This window comes from Dermacentor andersoni, chromosome 6 (genome assembly GCF_023375885.2).
Source record: "Dermacentor andersoni chromosome 6, qqDerAnde1_hic_scaffold, whole genome shotgun sequence".
Classification (NCBI taxonomy): Eukaryota; Metazoa; Arthropoda; class Arachnida; order Ixodida; family Ixodidae; genus Dermacentor; species Dermacentor andersoni.
The window spans coordinates 34,605,180-34,629,554 of record NC_092819.1 but is presented as its reverse complement, the minus strand read 5'-3'; the positions used below and the strand labels follow the sequence as shown (position 1 = coordinate 34,629,554).

At 46.0% G+C, this 24,375-nt stretch overlaps 1 protein-coding gene and 1 long non-coding RNA gene across 3 annotated transcripts in view; one reads left to right on the top strand and one right to left on the bottom strand.

Annotated features, from left to right (window-relative positions):
• Lerp (lysosomal enzyme receptor protein) overlaps positions 1-19,767 on the top strand; it is an 85,764-nt gene extending 65,997 nt beyond the window's left edge. Inside the window, exons 34-42 of the mRNA XM_050170562.3 lie at positions 1,054-1,205; positions 1,470-1,677; positions 4,499-4,582; positions 5,593-5,774; positions 6,405-6,511; positions 12,720-12,805; positions 12,941-13,081; positions 14,007-14,076; positions 18,538-19,767. Of these exons, the coding sequence (XP_050026519.2) occupies positions 1,054-1,205; positions 1,470-1,677; positions 4,499-4,582; positions 5,593-5,774; positions 6,405-6,511; positions 12,720-12,805; positions 12,941-13,081; positions 14,007-14,076; positions 18,538-18,648 (1,141 nt within the window). The 3' untranslated portion in view covers positions 18,649-19,767. The remainder of the gene's footprint in view (positions 1-1,053; positions 1,206-1,469; positions 1,678-4,498; positions 4,583-5,592; positions 5,775-6,404; positions 6,512-12,719; positions 12,806-12,940; positions 13,082-14,006; positions 14,077-18,537) is intronic.
• Positions 19,477-23,313, bottom strand: LOC126521856 (uncharacterized). Of its 2 annotated transcripts, XR_011895120.1 has the most exons (3): positions 22,754-23,313; positions 21,531-22,309; positions 19,477-20,293 (listed from the first exon to the last, which is right to left on the bottom strand). It is a non-coding gene; the product is annotated as an uncharacterized lncRNA (long non-coding RNA). The 2 variants fall into 2 exon arrangements; XR_011895119.1 differs by having other exon boundaries at positions 21,531-23,313.
• Positions 23,314-24,375: the final 1,062 nt, after the last annotated feature.

Genomic DNA, 24,375 nt, shown 5'->3' with positions numbered 1-24,375 from the left:
ACCGGCGATAAGGTCCACGCCAGACCATGGGCCGGAGGCATAAGACGGTAGGCAACGTAAAAACACACGCTCAGTTTAATAAACTTTTATCAGGCCAGAAACATGATGAAAAAAAAAAAAAAGAATACGCAAACTGAAAGCTGATGTTGCAAAGCCTCATGGAAGGCGTGCTGGTCACACCCAACACCAACTCTGACGCGACGTGCGACACAAAGCCCACCACGTGGGAATTTCTAACACTTGCGAAATCAAAAAAGTATGCGGCACAAATGAAAAATACACGCAACAATAAACACGGTAAACACAACACTAAGAGAACGTACAAAAATGAATATGCAGTGAATATGTAAATGAAAGATGAAACGTGATTAAAAAAAAGAAAAGTCAGGCGGAAAGTTCTGAGAGCAGGTTGGAACACGAGGCTTATCTGAATGCGCTCGCTAAGATCCCGATCTGAAGAGCCATCGGGCTGCTGGTACCTCACTGCCGAAGATCTTGACGGACTTGCACCGTCTGTTGGTCTACTGGCGAAGACTTTAACCTGGGGGTTTCAGCCTTCTGACCACATCTTCAGCTGTCTCTCGGCACACGACCAGCCTGCTCCGTCTTCCAAACTACTCTGCCCACTCGCCGACGCCGCCTCTTACCTCATCACGCTTCGGCGACCCACATGACCAATCGGTCCGATGAGGTCAGGAACAATGGGGAGCTTTCCTCCCGATAGCTGAATGTGCAGGTGCCAAAGTGAAGTGAAAGTAGACAGATGCTAAGTTGTTGCAAATGCCTTGCTTGTCGTTTACTTGCTGATTATATGGACAACGGTGCTACTCTTGGCCAGCTCTTGTGTGCCCCTTTGGACTCCCTCAAGGACCCCTGGGATCCATAGCTACATAGTTTGAGAACCATTGTTGTGTATGCTGTGAAGAACATGTGTATTGCATGCCAAGTTATGCTTTGCTTGACATATCTAATGGAACCTGTCAAACGAAAGTTTTAACAAACCTTAAGGAGTCTTACATAGATGCGTGAGAATGCCTTTGCTCTTGTTTCCAGATATTGGCTCAATGTATGCAGCGACATGAGTGCAGATCACCAGAATGTTCAGTCTTGTCCAAGCACTGCAGCAGTCTGTATGCGTAAAAAGGACCGCGGTGGACATGATTTCACCATTGGAAAAGCACAATCACTTAAGCTATCTTCTCCTGGTAAGTTGAGACTTGGCACAGTTTTGCTCTGAAGATACTTGACTGGCTTTCTTCATTGAAATCTAAACTGATGCTGTGTACCTTACCTCACAGGCAAGCTAAAGTGTTGTGTAATGTGCCACTTCATGGAAAGTTAATATGTTGTGCTGTGGTGTACACTCACTTGGTCTACAATTACTTTATCTACGCAGCCAAGTGATCGTAAGGATGTAACCTACACAGTACTTAAGTGCCCATGCACTGCCGTCTTGCTTCTGTTCACAGGATTTGGACAGGTCCATATGATGTACGGCGGAGGGGATCCATATGTCTGCCACAATCGCACCTCTCAACACCCATCAACGCTGATTCTGCATCAGTGTATGACCGGTGCCAGTAGCACGGGAGTGTTGGAATTTGTGCGTGGCCCTACGCCGGAAGAGTGCCTGTTTGTCTTCAGATGGGAGTCGAGAACAGCCTGTCCTACTGTACAGTAAGTACCACCTGGTCATGTTGATTGTGCATCCATGTGTTACCCAGGAGGTTGTGATGTGACCAGACTTGTACACGTCAAAAAGAAAAAAGAAATAGTTATCGATTATAATCGTAATTGATCAGTGACCACTTATTGCTCCTTTAAACTAATCGAGCAATTACTGAGATGTGATTGATTACGTTTACATGACTTTCTTCCCAACATTTATATTAACATTTCGCAAATGCAGTAAATAAAATTAGCTGGCCTGGCTGTATTTGTGCGTCTACTGCAGCCTTTGACTACTGCATTTCAAAAATTTTCATCTATCTTCTTCATTCATTTATTATTAATTTTTTTTTTGAATACATCACAGCGACATCAAAAACTCGCTACATTTGCGTGTTCTATTGAAGGGTGGTGTTGTAACCAGTGCATTTAGCACAAGATTGTGGTTACTCAATGCCGTGATGTTTCCGTCGAGGTCCTCTGTGAAGCGTAGCATTTCATTGTTGCTCGGGCTAGGGGAAGGCACTCTTAGTAGTACATAATGGTGTAAAACTGAAATTTTCCGTAGGTGATTTTCTGGCATTGATGTTCGAAGTGACCCCCTTCGCTATTGAGCCATTAAAGCACTGGTTCAACTCACTGGCCAACATCTGGTTGAGCTCCTGTTAGCATCCTTCACTCGCTAGCCATTTAGGCTTAGACGAGAGAGTGTAAGGGAAGTGAGAAAACGCTCACGTTCCTTGAAAAGGTGGCCAAGTGTGTAATGTACTTACATATGTAACTGCGCATTATTCAGCCCCAAAAACGCTGTTCACGTGTTGTTTGCAAATTTAAGTGCACGAGTCATGTATTGGACAGATGAGAACAAGCACAGTTAATGACCAAGAACTTTTGACCAAGACCAAGGTGTGCAAATATACATGCTGGTCATGTTCAGGTGATTGAGGTGCAGCTGTAGGTCGCTGATTGTGGAAAGGAGGTAACTTGCATACAAGTTATCATCCCTGCGGATAATGTCAATTGCAGACTGCAGGCCTTGCTACTGTTGTTCCCTGCAGAATTCAAGTGCTCGATGCTGCGTCGCCTGTTGCAGGTTGCTTCGTCAATAATGTCGCTTTCTACACGTAAATGGTTACTCAGAAAAGTAATTGAATTGCAGTGAGCGTTACCGAGTAAAACAAACGAATTGATAAATTACAGAACTAAAATAGATGTAATTGCTTACAACTAATTACGCGCATTTCGTTATGCACAAGTCTGGCTTTGACCAGTTTAGCTATGCACTGGCTTCGTGTTTTATGAGGGCCATGGAATGGTTATTTTGATTTGGGTGAATGTGTTCCTGGCAAACGTGCAATAGACTGGTAGAATCGTAACTTGCTGTGGAACCAGATATGCTTAGGCTGTGGATAGATGCGGTTCTTCGCTGTCAAACAGCAACTGTTTGGAAGAACTTACATTGTTGAATGATGAATTTGATGGTGCTTCCTTTTTTTTTTTTTGGAAGAGCAGTAAAGAGAAGACAAAGCTGAGCTGTATTAGTTAGTTACCCTTCTGCAATACCAAAAAGCCATTCTTATCGTAAGATGGGCTTGGTAAACCAGTAAAGAATAGTGGCGACAACGCCTTGGAAGCTCGTGCACCAGCTCATTGTGATGTCATGGATTTTGGTGATGCAGTCCAGGTTTAGTAAAATTTCTTCCCAGTAAAGATGGCCTACTTTGTGTTCTGAATGAGCCAGAGGCTAATTTTAGCAAGTTTTGTGAACTTTTACTGTGTCACAATGAACGAAACATGAAAATATACATTGAAGCATACACTGTCACAGCAACATACTGTTGCAGGGGCTTTAGCGTTAAACTTGTATACAAAATGGTAATTTGGTCATTATCTTTAGTAATCAACCTACTGCGGAATCAATGAAATTAGTTTGGCAGAATACTTCATCCACTAAACTTAATTTAGTGTTGCTTTTTAGTGTTCATATTTAATGATTATATGGCATGTATGCCAATAGCCCATGTTGAACATTTGTTATAAGCATACACAATGATGGAGGACAAACAAGTGTGAATACCCGCCGTGGTTGCTCAGTGGCTATGGTGTTAGGCTGCTGAGCACGAGGTCGCGGGATTGAATCCCGGCCACGGCGGCCGCATTTCGATGGGGGCGAAATGTGAAAACACCCGTGTAGTTACATTTAGGTGCACGTTAAAGAACCCCAGGTGGTCGAAATTTCCGGAGTCCCCCACTACGGCGTGCCTCATAATCAGAAAGTGGTTTTGGCACGTAAAACCCCATAATTTTAATTTAAACAAGTGTGAATTTAAAATTTTATTCGTTATGTTGTTGATCATTACATGACGTTCAACTGTGTTTCACAGTCTGGCTACAGCAGCTGTTGGAATGTTTTAGTATTACTATATTTACCCGTGTAAGGCCCGCACTTCTTTTTTTTTTTTTTTTTTAATCTTGCACAAGGGAGGCTTATGGCTACTTACGGAAGCCTCGAACTGCACTCGGACTGCTATGTGCAAATAAATGCAACTACTAGCATTCTACAATGAACATATTTACAGCTGCCAATTGACTTTTTTGTGAAATGTTTTTTTTCCCCAAATTTTCACACTACAGAATAAGGGTGTAGGCCTAACACGAGTGAATATGGTATTTGCTCTGTCTGCTGGCCTTTTCTGGCTGCCTTGCTTGTGATTCTATGTAGTGCATTGAAAAGGTGACAGATGTGTGGTGTAATGAAAATTGCCAAGATCTTCCTACTCTGAACCATTTATAGCAAGTTGGTAAACCATGTTTTGTTTCACCGTTTCAGGGATATTGTTTATCCTGAGAAAGATGGCATAATTGTGGAGAAGAGGCTGAACCTTGCTATGAACTTGTCTTCTATATTGAATAGGTGAGCCACTCTGCATTCCTCAAATGGGGCTCGAATATGAGAATGCAGAATTTTTTTTTTTTACCTATGTGCTCTGGCAACTTCAATTTGATCTGAATGTATCCACGTTGATATTTAGAGGCCCTAAATAGGCTTGCACCTCATGTAATCAAGACGAGTAGTTGACTGAGGAATCTGAGTTGACTGAGATGTTTATCTCACACGATCAACAACATACATAGATCACGTGTGAAAGTACAACATGCCACGTACACACAGATATAATACGTGCTTTTACGTTTGTGTTTGAATCCTTTTTCTTTTGTAGCACATTTCAGAATGGGAATGTGTGGGTGCTACTGAGAAAATTGCTTGGGCATTTTTTAAAGCTCTCGAACATAGTATTGAACATTTATGGACTTGCCCAGTGTGTATTGCTTTTTACAAACTGGACTGTTCTTGACAGATCTTAATCAGGATGATTTTCCTCATTGTGACCTGGTTCTGCATTTACATGTGTCATGGTGCTGCTTCTCTCTGCATCATTTCATCTTCTTTTGTCAATAGTGGTGCATTTTTTTTTTAGACTAATCTTTCAGTTCAGTATTATTGAGTTTATTGCCTTTAGTTGCCCCTTAATTTGTCTGTTGCACTTGTAAGAGAGCTGGAATCATTATAGCAGTGATTTAGTGTCGGTGACATCTTGCCTCGTGTGGTTGTGAAATGGCAGAGTTGCACTTCTTTTCTTATCCAAAATGTCACTCGGTGGAAAATGCCAGTTGCATACATTGGATGGTGTAAAGCAAGCCAGTTTTAGAGAAATGCGCTTTCGTTTAATTTATTTGCATCACATTGAGCTGCTTATTAGGCCAAATTTTTTTTAGCTCACGGGCCTTGCATGTGCACTGAACTTGCTAAATGTTCTTCCATCGTTTGGCAGGACAAGAACTGGCCCCCCTTTTTGTTGTTTGGCGCACTTTGTGTGTCCGGCTGTGCATCCCAATCTTCTTGTTGTCGCTGGTTGCGTGCAGTGCATTCAATGTGTCCGAAAACCGAGGCAAGGACAGCTACACCTATGTGGTGAGCCTGGGAGGACCTGTGGCCACTGGCATTCCTGGAGCTTGCACGGTGGCCAGCGTGTGCCAGTCCAAGGCTGCTGCTGGCTTTTACAGAGACGTCGGCAGCTTCAGCACCAAGAAGTTTGTTGTCAGAGGTAACATGCGTGCATCTCTTTTATCGAAAACTCCGTATGTGCCACTGACTGAATAACCTATGTACAGTTGAACCTAGTTATAAAGTCTTATATGATGTGAAAGTAGCTTCGTTATTGCCAATATTCATATGCATCTATTCGGTACACACTGATATTGGTGAGAATTTGACTTTGTTATATTCGTGTTTCTTATATTGAGGTTTGGCTGTATTGACAGGCCTATGGACACTGGTTATTTTGCTGTCACTACCTGCCAGTTGGATGAATGGGTGGGAGCAGATAGTCCAAGAGGAACTTGTGCACAGAATAGTCAGTGGAATAACAGCTGTCATAGTGAATAAGTTCAGAGCTGCAGTAACCGAATTTAGCTGGTGTTTTACATCTCTGGATTATTCATGCATGGAACAAATGAAGTGTCTAAGTTGGACCACTTAGTTTTAAATGTAATGTCTTTTTTTTATTATTATTAAGCAGTGAGCTAACACTGGACATGTGCTGCCAAAACGTGAAGTCATGAAGAGCTGGTTTTGGAATCTCAGCATGATGTTGCCTCCTATCTTTCATACTTGTGTGCTTTATGGCTTGCCAAGTCTCAGCCTCTAAAATTGGATATTTGTGTCCTGTTTGCAGGAGCGGATTTGCTGCTTGAAATGGAGTCCCTGGGCAGCAAATGTGGCCGAACAAATAAGAGTGTCAAGTCCATTATCAGATTTGACTGTTCCAAGTCTGCTGGCCTGGTAAGACTCTTGGGTCCTTTGTCACCATTACACACTTGCCTTAAATGTGTGTAGGATTGATATATTTTGCTGAAACCCAAAAGGCAATAAGCTTATGACAGTGACAGTATGTCAGCAATGTTACATTGCTGGTGTATTGGTGTGCCAACTGTAAAATGCATGTGGTTTCACCTCCACAGTAGGCTCCACAATAGCGATTAGTCAAGCTATATCACTGAACACTATTATTTTCTTGCGTTTCCGAAGGTTATCCAGTGGGCAAAAAAAAAAAAAAAAATGTTGTGCTTCTAAAGAATAGGATTTTCAAATACTTTTACAACTTTCATCTCTGTTTAGTCAGTTTGCGATTACTTTTGTTCAGAACATGGTGAAAAATAGTAATACAAAGTAATTTCTATTGTGAACCTGAAGGACCTGATTTTTGTGTTGCTTCAAAAGAAGTCTACAGTTACAGGAGGCAAAGGCATGAGGGTGTTACGTTTCGCCTACAACGCGCGGTAATGCCAGCGCGGATGCAACGGACGCCGGGGCTTTGTTCAAAGCGGCGGACATTTTGGCCCGTTCGACGCCGCCGCAACGCCTACCCGCCAAGCGTGTCCAGGCATGTTTCAGTGCCACGTGTCTTCGTGTGTGCGTGTGTGTGTGTGTGCCCACGCTTGTCAAAGCGCGGCAGCCGGGGAGCGGAGTTCCCCGAATGAGGAGCCTGGAGGTCTCTCGGCTCAACCGTTCGCGCCGTCGTGTGGGCGGGTTGGCGATGCGTCACTGCACTCGGTTCAGCAGGTCTCTCGGCTCGACCGTGCGCGCCGTCGTGGGCTCATGCTCCGCCGTCCCGTGACCTTCATCCCGTGACCTTCATCCCGTGACCTTCCCTTTTGGACCGCGACGCCGAGAGTATAAGAGCAGCTGCCCCCGGACGCCAGGAGAGAGGCTCCGATTTGTACTGTTGAGTTACGTGCTCTCCCGTCTCTCCACTTCGGTCGACCTGACCGGCCGCTCTTTTGCTATGTTAGAATAAACAAGTTGTTCTGTTACCAGTCTTCTCATGCTTTGCCGGGACCTTCGGATGCTTCCAGTGCCCCAGGCCGCCAGGCCAACGCTACCCTTGGGGCTTGCGACCCATTGGCAATAACGGCCGTCAGCACCGAGACCCCAACAACTCGTGCCAGCGGTGCGATTCTAACATCTGGTTGCCAGCGGTGAGATCGCGACAACGGAGGCCAGCAGCGAAGAGATGCGGTTGACTGTATGCTGTGCAGCACAACGACCATCCGGGAGCAGTGCAACGAGCCCTGTGTGATGACTGGTTGCCTGCAGCGGAACGACTGCGCTGAATTCTTGGCTGCGAGGTTTGGTGAGTGCGGGACTTTCTTCTTCTGAGTTTTGCCAGGCTTTTGTTAGTGTTAGAAACAGAGCTGGTAATTGGGGTTGTCGTTGCTGCCGGGTTAGTTTGCGGCAAGACAATAGTAGGCAGTAGAGAAAGCAGCATTCAGAGCAGCCATGGATTTGAAGTCGTTGCGCAAACCGAAATTGCTGGAGCTTGCAAGAGAGTTGGGTCTGGATGTCTCAGACAAACTCAGAAAACCAGAACTGCTAAGGGCTATTCTTGAGTTAGAAGCTGAGGATGACGAGCTGTCGGAATGCCTTGAGACCATTGAGGAGAGGGAGACGGCAAAAAGACAGGAGCGCGAACTTAAAGAGCAAAAAGAGAAACAGGAGCGCGAACTTAAAGAACAGAAAGAGAAAGATGAGCGTGAACGAAAAGAACAGAAAGAAAAAGAAGAGCGCGAACACGCTTTGGAAATGAAGCGTCTCGAGTTAGAGATGGAACGCGCTTGTAATGGAAGTCAGGCACACGGTGCAGGAGAACGAGTATTGTTCAAAATGACTGACCTGATGCGGCCGTTTAAGCTTGGAGAGGACATTGGTTTGTTCCTGGTTAACTTTGAGCGAACGTGCGAGAAGCAGGGGTTCTCTCGGGAAACGTGGCCACAGCGCTTGCTCACTTTGCTACCCGGCGAGGCGGCCGACGTAGTCGCTCGCTTGGAGAGAGAGGAGGCAGAGGATTTCGACAAAGTGAAATCGAGTCTGCTAAAAAAGTACAGGCTGTCAGCGGAGGCGTTCCGTCGGAAGTTTCGGGAAAATGAGAAAGGCAGAAGTGAGTCATATACAGAGTTTGCGTACAGGCTTATGTCAAACATGCAGGAGTGGCTCAAAGAAGAGAAAGCGTTTGGTGACCACGAGAAAGTTCTGCAGTGTTTCGGGCTAGAACAGTTTTATAGTCGGTTACCTGAGAACGTGCGGTACTGGGTCTTGGATAGGCCAGACGTTAGTACGGTGGCTAGAGCCGCTGAGTTAGCCGAGGAGTTTGTGACGCGTCGGGCTCGCGGAGCTAAGGACGGTCAAAAGGGTGAATTTGGCTCCAAGTTTGAGAGGCCGAAGTTCACGCCCATGAGAAAGCGGTTCGAGACGAGGCAAGCACGCGTGTGTTATACGTGCCAGAAGCCGGGTCACTTTTCGGCGCAGTGTCCGACCGAACCTAAGGAGTTGGCGGCAGCCGAAGCCGAACGCAGAAAGCGGTTCGAGACGAGGCAAGCGCGCGTTTGTTATACGTGTCAGAAGCAGGGTCACTTTTCGGCGCAGTGCCCAGAAACAAAACCAAAAGTCGTGTTTTTTTCATTAGGCAGCACTGACGAGAACATGAAGCTTCTCGAGCCTTACATGCGAGACCTCCTCGTGAACGGGAAAGAGTGCCGAGTGCTTCGCGATTCCGCAGCTACAATGGATGTAGTTCACCCCTCTTACGTAGAACCCGATATGTTCACGGGCGAGTGCGCATGGATCAAGCAAGCAGTGGAAGCTCATAGCGTGTGTCTGCCGGTAGCAAAAGTGCTTATTGAAGGACCTTTCGGAGCACTTGAGACGGAGGCCGCAGTGTCATCTATGCTGCCCCCCCAGTACCCGTACCTATTTTAGAACAGGTCCGATCACCTCCTGCGCGAGAAGGGGCTTTTGTTTGGTGAGGCTAGCGTTCAGGCCTTAACCAGATCGAAGGTTCGGGAGCTCGCTGCAAAGGCGGTAGTTGCGGGGCCGACGTTGTTGAACGATGAAAAAGGGTCAGAGGCGCAGCAAGCTGGTATTCAGGGCACGCCCGAACGGGATAAAATTGAGCCTGTAGCGTTAAAGGCACCAGATACTGGAGAGGAAATTCCCGATGCGGGAAAGTTAGAAGAGCTTCCGGTCGAGCTTCCGGGACTAGGCTCAGTGACGAACAGGAAAGACACCGATCAAGTCATTAGTGACTTAATAAGTAAAGCATCGCTGTCGCCTGAGCAGAAAACCGAACTACACCAGCTCTTACAAGAGTTTCAAGGTCTGTTCTCTGAGAGGCCTGGTAGGACTTCTGTCCTTACTCATGACATAGAACTTACCTCCCCAGAGCCAGTACGATCCGAGGCGTACCGGGTGTCACCCCGCCAGAGCGATATTATGGAGGCTGAGGTAAAGAAAATGCTACAGCTCGGTGTTATTGAAGCGGGTGAGAGTGATTATACCTCCCCTTTGATTTTAGTTGAGGTACCGGGCAAGGAACCTCGTCCTTGCGTCGACTACCGCAGGCTTAATTCCATCACTAAGGATCAAATTTATCCGATCCCTAACATCGAGGAGCGCCTTGAGAGAGTGAGTAGCGCTCAGTTTATTTCCACCCTAGATCTTGTCAGGGGTTATTGGCAGGTTCCTCTTGCAGAAGAGGCTAGTAGGTATGCGGCGTTCATTTCACCAATGGGGACATTCCGTCCTAAAGTTTTGAGTTTTGGTTTGAAGAACGCGCCATACTGCTTTTCAAGCCTCATGGATAAAGTGTTGCGGGGACAGCAAGAATTCGCTTTACCGTATCTAGACGACGTAGCGATATTCTCCGCATCCTGGCCTGAGCATATGGCGCACTTGCGGGCAGTGCTAACCCGCCTGCGCGATGCGGGCTTGACAGTCAAGGCTCCCAAGTGCCAGTTAGCACAGGCCGAGGTTGTCTACCTCGGACACGTGATTGGTCGGGGTCGTCGCCGCCCCTCTGAAATAAAGGTGGCCGCTGTGCGAGACTTCCCGCAACCGCGCACGAAGACCGATATTCGGTCGTTCTTAGGTGTCGCCGGCTACTATCAGAGGTACATCCCCAGGTACTCTGATATCGCGGCTCCCTTGACGGATGCTCTAAGAAAGACAGAGCCGCAAACAGTCGTCTGGGATGAGACGAAGGAAAGAGCTTTTAGTGCCCTAAAGAGCGCCCTAACAAGCCAGCCTGTGCTACGATCGCCCGACTACACAAAAGGGTTCGTTGTTCAGTGTGATGCTAGTGAGCGAGGCATGGGCGTTGTACTGTGCCAACGGGAAAATGGAGAAGTAGAACACCCCGTCCTGTATGCTAGTCGTAAGCTGACCAGTCGTGAGCAGGCGTATAGCGCCACTGAGAAAGAGTGTGCGTGTATCGTGTGGGCCGTTCAGAAATTGTCATGTTACCTAGCCGGCTCGAGGTTTATCATTGAAACGGATCACTGCCCTCTCCAATGGCTGCAGACCATCTCTCCCAAAAATGGCCGCCTCCTGCGCTGGAGCCTCGCTTTGCAACAATATTCCTTTGAGGTGCGTTACAAAAAGGGGAGTCTCAACGGTAACGCCGATGGCTTAAGTCGAAGCCCCTAACGTGGGAATCAGCCTCAAAATTGCTTGTTACTGATGTTTTTCTTCCTGAGGCAGGATTTTTAACCTATTGCTTTTGTGTAGTGTTTCAAAGTGATGATGTGCTTTTTAGTGCAATTTTTCAGATTTATGGACGCGTTCTGAGTGCTGCTAAACTACTGTAAGGAACTAGGCAGCAGTATAAAAGGCGAAAGAGCCTGGCAGGGCTTAGTGAGGGTTGTGCCGTGCTTGCTGACTGAGCGGTTGACTTTCGGCGTAGTTCTAACGCTTGCCGGAAACGAGAACAAAAATGTCAACTCTCCCGAAGTCACTTTGCAGTGTCCTGTGTGCACCTGAACGTGAGAACGAGGCCTTCTCTGTGCGCTGCGCTCAAGAAACGCCAAAGGACGCCCGACTTCGGTTATGAGCATCATCGAGCGACATCCCTCCGGACAGCGGATGCAGTCCCCTGACCATCGGGATCTCCTTCCCCCAGCGGGGCGGTCTGTTACGTTTCGCCTACAACGCGCGGTAATGCCGGCGCGGATGCAACGGACGCCGGGGCTTTGTTCAAAGCGGCGGACATTTTGGCCCGTGCGACGCCGCCGCAACGCCTACCCGCCAAGCGTGTCCAGGCGTGTTTCAGTGCCACGTGTCTTCGTGTGCGCGTGTGTGTGTGTGTGCCCACGCTTGTCAAAGCGCGGCAGCCGGGGAGCGGAGTTCCCCGAATGAGGAGCCTGGAGGTCTCTCGGCTCAACCGTTCGCGCCGTCGTGTGGGCGGGTTGGCGATGCGTCACTGCACTCGGTTCAGCAGGTCTCTCGGCTCGACCGTGCGCGCCGTCGTGGGCTCATGCTCCGCCGTCCCGTGACCTTCATCCCGTGACCTTCATCCCGTGACCTTCCCTTTTGGACCGCGACGCCGAGAGTATAAGAGCAGCTGCCCCTGGACGCCAGGAGAGAGGCTCCGATTTGTACTGTTGAGTTACGTGCTCTCCCGTCTCTCCACTTCGATCGAACTGACCGGCCGCTCTTTTGCTATGTTAGAATAAACAAGTTGTTCTGTTACCAGTCTTCTCATGCTTTGCCGGGACCTTCGGATGCTTCCAGTGCCCCAGGCCGCCAGGCCAACGCTACCCTTGGGGCTTGCGACCCATTGGCAATAACGGCCGTCAGCACCGAGACCCCAACAACTCGTGCCAGCGGTGCGATTACAACAAGGGGCATTGAGATGTTTAGTCCTGAAGGAAAGCATAAGTCTGATACCTCTTAGATCTGTGATCAAGATGGTAAAGGAAAGCGAATAAAGGCAACCAACAAATCCTTAATCTGTAGAAACTGAACCCACGTCTGCACAGCCTGTGTGATAATTTTAAACCTGCTAAGCTTTCATAGGTTAGTAAATATAGTGCTGTTGAGGATTCGTACTTGTTGCATTTATAATAACTTCTGTAAAATTGAATTTTGACATCAATCAATCGCATTGTGGCCCGTGTCATTTTTGCTGTCTCTTGAATACACATGTTTTGTTCTGCAGGGATCACCCGAGTTCCTTTACGAGTCAGGAAAATGTCACTACCTGTTCCGGTGGGCAACAGCTCACGTGTGCTATAATAATTTCATGTGAGTCTCCCTGTATTCTAAAATGTGCTCGGAAGCTGGTGCATTCGTAGCTTTCGCTTCCTATTAGTACGCAGCAGTAGTGACCATCGTAAAGTGCTCTGTTCCTGACTGTGTTCTTGTTTTTCGTATTTCTAGACGACTCATTGAACCAGACTCAGATCGCCTTGTCAGTCCAGCATCCGTGTCATCTAGCGCCACTGTTGGGATTGTTACTGCTGCCGTCATTATCTTCGTACTTGCATCGGCTGGCCTGTACCTGATGAGACACAAGTTGAGGTGCGTACCTGTTTTTTTTTTTTTTTTTTTAAATGCATATTTCTTTGAGGGAAAGTGCAGTTAATCATTTAACGTAGTCCCAGTGCTGGCATGGCCAATGTTATGCCTAGTCATTTCTTAAATGTTGCAAGTCAAAATATCGCGTTCAGAGCACAGGCTTTCGTTAGCTAGGGGTCTTGTTGGATCTCGGCTATGATGGCAGAATGCAGAAATGCTCGTGTACCTTGCTTTGGGTGCATACAAAGAACCCCAGGTCGTCAAAATTAACCTTGACTGTCGCGTTCCTTGTAACCACTGTATAGTTTCAGGATGTTAAACATCAGAACATAATTTTTTGTAATGTGTATAGGCAGTCTGTTGGTGCCCACATAGTGCTTCAAACCTCTACTGGACTAACAGGATGATTTCCAAGAGAAAGGATAGCCAGTGGTGGCAACGAATCAGATGGAGTGATGAGGGTTGAAAAATGGCAGGTACATACATGAAGTTGACATGTGGCATTTGGGAGAGGTGTTGGTTGTGCACGGGGCTTCATAGGCTGATGCTAGTCATAAATGTGCATATCGCAGTTAGCAAAAGGGACTTGGTGTGAGGAATAACATGGCAGACGGCCAAATTAATTAGTTGCTGTTGGCAGAACCCTGGGTGAATGCCAATTTGTGGTAATTTGGAATAATCGTTGGATGGGCTTGCTTCTACAACTCATGCTTATTTGGTGTCTGCCTTATTTACTGTAGACTTTCTACAAAATTTTTCAATGTTCTATGAAAATTGTTTGTCCATATGTAAATGTGCATTTTGTATCTGAACAAAATGCAGCAGTAGCTTCACTGTGCCTATTTGTTGCACTCTCCAAGTTTTTATGGATGCAGCTTCTGATCAAACTTGAACTCATCTTACCTCATGTTCTTGTGCTTTTTTTTAGGACCTTGGTTGATCTCACTTGTTACAAGTCTCTTGGAGCAATAAGGGTACCACAATACCACTATTCAAAGGTATATAGCATGTGCTGCATTTGTTTTCAGAATGGTTTATACAGTGTACTTAAGGAAGCCTGAGTATTCAGCATTTGGCAGCAGATTAAAATGAATTGAAATGAAAAGTAATGTTTAACAGTTTCGGAAGAGAACAGCAGTTCACGATAGGTAGCGAGGCACTGGAAGTGGTAAGGGAATACATCTATTTAGGACAGGTAGTGACTGCGGATCCGAATTATGAGACTGAAATAATCAGGAGAATAAAAAATGGGCTGGGGTGTGTTTAGCAGGCATTCTCAGATCATAAACAGCAGGTTGCCATTGTCCCTCAAGAGAAAGTGTTTAACAGCTGTGTCTTACCAGTACTCACCTACGGGGCAGGAACCTGGAGGCTTGTGAAAAGGGTTCTACTTAAATTGAGGACGACGCAATGAGCTATAGAAAGAATGATGGGTGTAACATTAAGGGGATAAGAAGAGCAGATTTGGTGAGGGAACAAATGTGAGTTAATGAAATCTTAGTTGAAATCTAGAAAAAGAAATGGACATGGGCAGGGCATGTAATGAGGAGGGAAAATAACCGATGGTCATTAAGGGTTAGACTGGATTCCAAGAGAAGGGGAGCGTAGCAGGGGCGGCAGAAAGTTAGGTTGGCGAATGAGATGAAGTTTGCGGGGACAACATGACCGGGGTAGTTGAAGTGTGGGAGAGGCCTTTGCCCTGCAGTGGGTGTAGCCAGGCTGATGATGATGATGATGAAATGAATTCTTAGAGAAGCGTAGCATCCATTACACTTTTTGATAGCAAGCAAAGGTTCTTTGACAATAATCAATAAACGCATGAGAGGTGACTTGCCACAAACTTGGTTACCTGTGGACATACTGTGTAGCCATCTTTTGCATCTTGCCTGGATTGCCTGTGCATGTGTTAACATTTTAAAGGGACCCTGAAATGATTTTGACGATTTTCTACAAATGTACTGAGTCGTAAGAATAGGTCCTTCTGATCATTAATCGACGCATCTAAGTGCTCCGCGTAAAGCCTGTAATTATAAGGTTTTAAAAACGTGCATCGCTGCCGATCGCAGCACACTGCTCGGCGTAATTTTCAGCCACCCCTACCCATATGACGTAAATCACCCAATTGACGTCATGTGGGCGAGCTATCCGATTGGCTGCCCAGGGTGCGTCATCGATAATTTATCCACCTTTATGGTAAACAAACAATGTTCGTAATAGTTGGAACATTAGTTAATTTGTTTCTATAAAAAGAAAGTAACGGAAAGAGAATGCACAAGAACAATTTCTCACTACACTTAAGCACTTCTGGCACACAGCAAGTGCCGTCTGCTTGTGTTACAATGTGCTCCATTTTGATGAGAGCTCTGCGGTCAGAGTCAGTCTCGGTCTTTTCGCGAGCACTATGATTCGACTTTGTTGTGTTATGGACTGCAAACGTAGCGACTGGTAACATGTCAAGCTGCGACATCGTGTCCCTCTTCAAGGCAGCAACCGAGCGGACTGGCTGCAGCGCATCGGACTGCCGCTATCCGATCGGCGCCAGGATTTGCACGTTTGCAGCGGTCACTTTACAATGGAAGATTACTAACGCAATAGCATTTCGCGAGTTCGGTACTAGGGTAAACACAAGCACAAGTGCAAGGGGACAGGGCCTGGCCATGTCCCCTTGCGTGTCATTTCACAGAATGAGCAGAAGCACAGATGTGAATGGGGTTTGCATGGTGCACCCACCTGGTGGCACAGAGCTGTAACCACACAGTGTGTGGTTACACAGTAGCAGTAACAAAATGTATTCTTCTTTGCTGCTGGCGTAAATTTTTCGCAGGAGTGTAATCTTTAAAGGGCCCCTGAAACGGTTCGGACAAATTTTGTAGGCGCATAGGGTACAGCCTAAGTAGAACATTCACACTACAATTTAAGTGAAGCGTTACGTATTAATGGAGCTACAAGCGATTAGAAGTTACCCTCCTCCCTAGTCATGCTTTTCCTCCTCAACTCGTTCGCCGAGCGATCGGGGCTAAGCTCCGCCTTCACTGGTTTCGCGTCACGATGCGACGTCACATCGTCCACTTCCGGTTGTTTTGGAGCCCGCCCCCGCCCGCGTGAAACCTCTCCGCTAGCCGCTTGGCCGTCGACCCCAAGCGAGAGCTATCGAAGCAGCGTGCGTTGCGAGCATTCTGTCGTAGCGCCGAACGTGTCTGGTATTCCGGTAACCACAGGCAAGCTGGTCATTTCGGCAAATGACTGGAGGCATAAACTCAAGCTGATGAAGGAACTTTAGCGTAGACGTACGTGCGGCCTGATCGGTCTGCACGGTCCAGCCACTTGTTGGCGCAGCGCTTAACCAGCCAAACAAAGCGCTAATATTGCTCTAACCAAGTGTAAAACATTTTAAACATTTATAAAAACAAAGTGTTGATGATTACACTCCTGCGAAAACTACACACCAGCAGCCAAAGAAGAATACACTTCGTTACTGCTACTGTGTATGGTTGAGCTCTGTGCCACCAGGTGGCTGCACCGTGCAGACCATTCGCATTTGCGATTCTGCTCATCCCATGGCTCATCCCGTTACGGAACAGGCAAGCGACCAGACCCTGTCCCGTTGCGCTTGCATTTGCCCTAATACCGGACTCGCGAAACGCTATTGCGTTAGTAATCTTCCGGTGTAAAGTGACGGCCACAAACGCGCAAACCCTGGCGCCGATCGGATAGCGGCAGTCCGATGCGCAGCAGCCAGCTCGCTCGTATGCTGCCTTGCAGAGGGACACGATGTCGCAGCTTGACATATTGCCAGTCGCTACGTTTGCAGTCCACAAAGCAACAAAGTCGAATCATAGTGCTCGCGAAAAGACTGAGACCGACTCGGACCGCGGAGCTCTCGTCAAAATGGAGTACGTTGTAACACAAGCAGACGACACTTGCTGTGTGCCGGAAGTGCTTAATTGTATTGAAAAATCGTTCTTGTGCATTCTCTTTATGTTACTTTCTGTTTATAAAAACAAATGAACTAACATTCCAACTATTACGAAGATCATTTGTTTACCATAAAGTTGGAAAAATTATTGATCACGCGCCCTGGTCAGCCAATCGGATAGCTCGCCCCACTGACGTCATATGGGTGATTTTCGTCATATGGGTAGGGGCGGCTTAAAATTCCGCTGAGCAGCGTGCTCCGATCGGCAGTGATGTGCATTTTTAAAACCTTATAATAAATTACACGTTTTACGCGGAGCACTTAGATGTGTCAATTAATGATCAGAAGAACCTACTCTAACGACTCAGTACGTTTGTAGAAAATCGTCAAAATCGTTTCAGGGTCCCTTTAACACATTGTTTTTGTAAATGTTTAAAATGTTTTACACTTAGTTAGAGCAATATTAGCTCTTTGTTTGGCTGGTTAAGCTCTGCGCCAATGGGTGGCTGGACCGTGGAGACTGATCAGGCAGCTCACATACGTCTAGGCTAAAGTTCCTTCATCAGCTTGAGTTTATGCCTCCACCGTTCCGTCAAAACGCCCAGCTAGCCTGTGGTTACAGGAATACCAGACAAGTTTGGCGCTGTAACAGAATGCTCGCAATGCACGCTGCTTCGATAGCTCTCGCTTGGGGTTGACTGCCAAGTAGCTGGCTGAGAGTTTGGATAGGCATCGTGCGCTCGCTCCTAGAGAACCGGAAGTCAACGACACGACATGCCATCTTGACGCAGAGCCAGTGAAGGCAGAGCTTAGCCCCGATCACTCGACCAAGGAGTTGAGGAGAAAATGAATGACTATGGAGGAGGGTAACTTGTAATTGTCCGTAGCTCTCTTAATATGAGACGTTTCACACAAATTGTGGTGCAAATTATTAACTTTAGCTGTACCCTACTCGTCTACAAAATTTGTCCGAACCGTTTCAGGGGCCCTTTAAGGGCTGTTCGTTGTTTTCTGAAACAGTAGTAGCGCATTGTGTTATCGCCATCTGTTTGTCATTACGCTGAGGGCTAAGACATTTGTTTTTGCTATATCCGACAATTTGTTACGTGTGTTCCCTTGCTGTAATACCTAAATGGCGCTGTGTGTTCATTACATCGACTGTATCAACTGTTTAACGGTATTCAACCTGCTTCTGAATAAAGGAGTAATTCTCTAGACCAAATTGTTCGACAAAAACAAACATTCCTCGAAATTGTATATGAGCTTCAATATGGTGGCATGAGAGAGTATGCAAGCACTGCCTGGGATCACTTTTGAAGCAAGGATGGGGTTGCTTGAGTGAATAGGACTGCAGGGAATTGCTTGTGAGGCCATATTGGTAGTCTGCATACCTTCTTTCCAGTCCTGCTTTGAACTTCGTAAATTGTAAATGCTATTCTTGCTGCATATGCTTGTGACATAGTGGTTGCTTCTTTGCAAGTATCAAATATGCATCTCTTTGTAGATGGTGAATGTTTCTTCTTTTTTTCATGCCACTTCTCAGACCACATCTCAGCTGCGAAGCACAGATGAAAATGGAGACACTGAACTGCTGACGTCGGGCTCCTCCATGAACTCTGCAGATGAGCCTAACGACACTCACGTTTTAACCTAGGCGAATGTCTCATTTCGTCGCGCTTCCCAATTCTTCGCCTTCACAGGACTCGTGACAGAAACCAGGAGAGCAAGCCTGATTAGACATGAATCCTACCTACAGTTTCATTTCATGGTGTATATTGACCAGTTCGAAACGAAGCTGCCTGGTTTTTTTCTAGAGTCCTTTAGTTAAGGCTGTGCTTTTTTTTTCAGTTTAGGTTGTTGACAGAGCAGGAAGGAGAAGGCAAAGGAATTGCTCCATCGTTGTAGTAGCAGGGCGCAAATTGCTGGAAAGGAAAGTTTGGCAATGAAATGCTCCACTGCGGCAAGTATGTGTCTGAACACGATGACTGTGATAACTGACCTCACATTGAAGCAGCTGTGACCCATCGCAGCATCTTCAGTGTTGAGATTTCTAAGCAAACCTAGCTTTACCAGAGCACAAGACTTCTCTCTTTTTTTATTTCTTTGCACTCTCGCAATGCTGTTAGGTAGACAGAAACTGAGAGATGCAGTGAATTCCATTTTCTTTTTTCCATTGCCATTGTTCTCGCTTAGTTTCGAGCTAGTCTAATGTTCTCTGTGTTAGGCTCGAGCTGGTCTCAAAGTTACTATGCACTTGTTCTGGTTTTGCTGCTTCAGTGATTAACCCTGTTAAGTGCAGCTTTCTGTCATGTCTAAGCTGCTCTTTCAAACGTTTACGATGGACTTGCCCTCTCTGGTGGGACAGTGTGCCTTGATCTAGTCCATGCTGACTCACAAATACTACGATTTCGTATACTTCACGCCATGTGATAAAACGCTGTAGACAAGTGGTACATCGCTGGCCTTATTAGCCAAGTGTTCATTTCTTTATTCTTTTTTTATCCTCAAGCCATAGTTATTTAGTTGACCTACATTTGTGGTTTTATGCACTTGACATGTTTGCATTCCAAGCTCAAATTTCGGAGTGCTTGGCTTTGTCAAGGTCAGTGTTGTGCACTAGAGTAACCAAAAAAAAAGAGACCAGAATCATACTTTTTTTTTCTCTCTGCACAAGGTATGCAGACAGAGTGCGGAATTGACGAGACTGTTACATGTATATAGGCATTTCATGAGAGAGGTATGTTTGAATAAATCTAATTTATTACACACCTTTCGCTTTGTCTGTTCTCGTCACTGAAATTGCATTTTGGGTTGAGATGCTTTTAGGGCATCTTAAAATTGCATAGTTTAACACAGGTGTCAACAGCCGCGTTATCTATTACAATTCTGTTTCTCACTAGTGGTACAATTTTTTTCACTTGTTGCTTATTGGTCTTGCGACTAGTCAAGCTCTTTTTCAGCCCTCTTACAACCTCGTATAGGTAACCTGCAAACAGTGGCTGCGCCTCCTGGCATTTGAATGAAAAGTCGGCCAGCGCTTTTGCCATTTCAGAGAGCTCACAGCAATCGAGGGGCGAAACTTGTTTTAGTGATGCAACAGCATTTTCCGTACACTGTAGCAGAAAGAATGAACGGTCAAAGTGCTCTGCTTCTGGGCCTCGCTGGTCTTCCTGTAGCGTGCCAATGAAGCTTGCAAACTGAAGCAGCTTGTCCAGAAGATGTCTGGTAATGGCAAGTGTGAAAGCTTGCCCACTGGCAAGGCTTCCCACCCAGCTTGCAATATTTTCCAGGCGCCTGTACTGAATTGGGGGGAAAAAGAGGCTTAGACAATGCTTTCATGGCATCCATGGTATAGGGAATATTGCTATGGGATATGTTGAAGGAATTTAGTTGCTTGTCTTAATTCAACTTTTGCATAGAGTTCGTTACTGTGTGCCGCTAGCGGTATGCTAGATCTACTTAAGGGAAAATGTGCGTTTATGTTTGAAATACCTAGGTGAAAAACTAAGCGTGAAGATGCAGCATGTAGGGAGAAATATGAACCTTGGCAATCGCTTTTTTACCCCTTCCGAAGGTGTAAAAAATAAAAAATGGTGTAGGGGAAATCCAACGCTTGGGTTGGGCCACTAGTGCAAATGAACTCTAATAAGGTGCAACCGCAGACCGTTGCAGGCATCCTGATGAGCCCACTGTTAGTGTTGAGCTTGCAGATTGCACTATCAGATTAGGAAGAAGAAAGGGGACTTCAAAATGGAGCATGTCTGTTTCAGTGTGGTGCTAGTACATCGAACATATTGTCTGTTAAAATGTACACAATAGACTGTTTTTCTCAACTGCCAATGTTCTGTACGTTACACCCAGCATTAGTGGAAAGAAGTTGCCAAAAAGCTATTGATAAGCAAGCTCTTGAATATCAATGCAGAGAAAAAGTTGAGCCATGTTCATGAACATAAATTCCTTTTAGACTGGCTCACCTGAAACAGTTACCAAAGCACAAATTTTTTTACAATTTTCTAATCGTGCATTTTAACGTACACTAAAAGAAAGCTTGCCCTGCATTTCAAGGTTTCAAGATCAAGGTGGGTTTGTTCTACACAATTACTCCTTCCATTACTTTCCTTTTTTTTTATCTGCATCAGGAACGAAGGGGGGGGGGGGGGGCGATGACGTCGCGGATTTTTAAGTGGTTTCGGGTTCTGTACCTGTTTTTATGGGCGGGAAAAGTATCCAAAAGTCAGCAAGCTGAATGTACCGAATGCGGATTGGGGTTCCTTTATCTACAAATTAACTATTCCCGAGAGATGCTGTCAAAATATGTGACGTCACGAGAAGGGCAATGTGACGTAGCCACCTGTCTTATTTATGCTTGCTTTGTGGTTTACCGAGCTGCTACGACTAGCGATTTGCAATTTCAGAAGTAGCGACATATATATGTTTTATATCAGTATAGCCCTGTAAAAGTAGATTGGAAGGAATAAATATTCGCTTCTGCTTATGACTCAACCAGAGCATCTGAAGAAACAAACGCATGCTTACGTCGATGGCTTCTTGCTCCACGATTTCGTTCACACTGTCGGTGACAAAACCCACTACAGCTGCGCGGAGAGAAGGCGCTAGAGCACTGCGTCGATCGTCGCACATATCTGCCAAAGTCGACAGTGCCTTATTGCTCAGCTCCATTTCGACGAATCCGATCGGTGCGCTCTTGCGCAACGTCCGTAGGAGGTTGCTTGCAGAGCGCAGCGTCAATTCTTCGACATCAGTGACGCCTCCCTGGTCGAAAAGCGCTGCATTGGACGCGACTGACAGGTAATTTTCCAAAAACACCCAGTGCTGTCCGATGCGTTCTGCTGTGATTGAAAGCTTCTCCGTAGAGTTCTTCCACGATTCACGACGAAAGGCTGCAAAGAAACGTAAAATATTCGTAGCTCATTTCCTGTGAACGTACTTCCGAAGTTGATCATATTTGACAAAAGCCACCGAAGGCATCGTTCAGTGTAGTTAAGGCTAGAATACAGCTCATTTAAAATTAAGTTTCGCCAAAGCTGCTTTTGAGCGTTTAACAAAGCAGGTAAACGACGAAAACTTGCCGAATGTTTCAGAACGAATGCCGCCTCTGACGCTCATCAACGCGATTTTCTGCCGCAAATGGATCACATCGTCTTCGAGGCTTTTGCATGCGTCCGATAGTCTGGCTTCACTGTTTCTCAAGTCCTCCGCGAGTTTTCTGACGTAATCGTCGGCCGAAACATTGTCTGGCTTGGAACGTATCATTGCCATCGCTACAGCAACCTTGTACGTGCGATGACGTTCATCTGAAAAATAAAAGACACCGCGAATTACGATTTCATATGTGCGAGGTCGACGGAACGAGCAGACAGTCACATGTATTCAAGCCGAAAGGTGCGAGAACTGCAGCGTTGAGTATCAACGTGAGCAAATTAAACACCCATGTTTCAGTATGAAGGGTTATGTTGCTGAACCTCGGCACTTGGCCACGCACTATCACCACAGAACACTCTCTCGTTACGGCTCGGGCAATGACGGTAGGTCGCGGGATCAAAAAAAAAAAAAAAAAAAAAGCGGGAGCGAAATACAAAAACGCCATGTATCATGCATTGGGTGTACGTTAAACAACTCCAGATGGCAAAAATTGATCTGGTATCCCTCACCAAATGTTCCTCATTATCAGATCGTGGTTATGGCTCGTAAAGCAGCAGAGTTTAATTTTTGAATGGCAGTGCAGCCATTTCACTTGCCTTGGGGTAGTAGAATTGGGATTTCCCTTTTCGCTTGGTCCTTTGAGTCGTCCTCGGTGGGATGTGCCTTTGGTCTTTTGTTCGATGTCATTACAGCGCTATTGGAGCGCAGCACTGCGGGTCCGGTGTCCCCGAGCTACTCTTGATTTTTTAAAGCTGAGCACCTGCAGCCCTTGAGTGGTTCTTGAAATTTATCTTTCCCGCGACATAGACTCCTGCTCATTGCAAAAATATTGTCGCTGATGGCGATAGCGATGGGGCGTAGATGGCGAAGTGGATCGATGCTAGAAGCGGCGGTTTCGCAACGGAGTCGTACCCTCGTGCTTACTAGACCACTAGCCATCTTTTGTCAGTACTGCGTCGACTGTAATTAAGCTTTAGTTAACTTCAACTAAGTTTGAATTTAATTTGCACCCCAGTTTATTGCTTCCTCAGTGCTTTCGTGTCGCCAATCCTCCAGCCGTGCTTTGCGGTGTCTACAGCAGACGCTTTTACGACCAAGGCAAGGCTGGTCGTGTGAGTGGTGTGGGTATGCATATGTATGCGTCTGTACTGACGCTGCGGCATGTTGTTTGTGGATCTCCACAACCTTCCTGCAGCGCGCGCGCCTGTGTTGTAGCATCGCGTCCATAGGGACTCCCGCCCCCTTTCCTGGCTACGCTCCTGGATCTAACCTAAGCAGTGGGAATTTCCCTGGAGTTATGATACATCTTTTTCATTCCCCCCTTTTGACTTTTCGATAGTTTTATCCATAGCTGCTTTTTCTGGCATCACGCATGCAGCTGATGAGGTTTATAGCGGTTCCGTGATCATGCAAGCATGCATGAGGCAGCCTCTGTTCCCTCAGAGATTGTCCCTCGATGCACTGGTTTATTTGAAAAGAAAGTGATAACTCCTGACACGGTTGAAAAAAGCACATCAAAGGACCTTAGTGGCGAGTCAGTGACCTCGGAAATCATTATGCGAGTGAAACTCAAGTTCAACGAACTTCAGTTACTCGAAAGTTTCACTAGAACGAATTTGTCTAGCATAGTCTTCTGAAGCCTTGGCTTATTTAAGTCTCCCTTGGGCGGATGGAAGGCATTCAGTTAGGCGAATGTTTCTCACTTCGCGAAGGCATGTGCAACAGTTGTGCCACACTGAACACAATATTTTGTTCTAAGATAATTTTTTCCTAGCTTGTATTTGTTTTGTTCAATATCAAAGAACACTACAAAAAGAAGATCATATCAGTTTCTAGCGTCAGCGTGCAGACTGTGATGATGCTTATGAGCATTTTGCATCGACAGAACAACGATCCAACAATGACAGCAAAGAAAGGTCTAAGATTTTCGGTTCAAACAATAGCGTTTTTGCTTGTGCATTATGTCTCAGCTACCTGCCCAGTTATAACTTCAAGCCTTCTTGGTGAAGATGTAACCTTTATGATCGTGTGCCTGGGTGTGCATTATTATTATTTATTTATTTATTTATTTTAGCTCATGCCCAACTTACTACTTCTGGCTCGGATAAAAGATTGAATCGCCTTTCTTTTTTTTTCTTTTTTTTTTTACTGAGTCTATGAAGAACCTATCAAATCTTTGCATATTGTTCCTTTTATCTGAAAATTCGACTTAACCGTG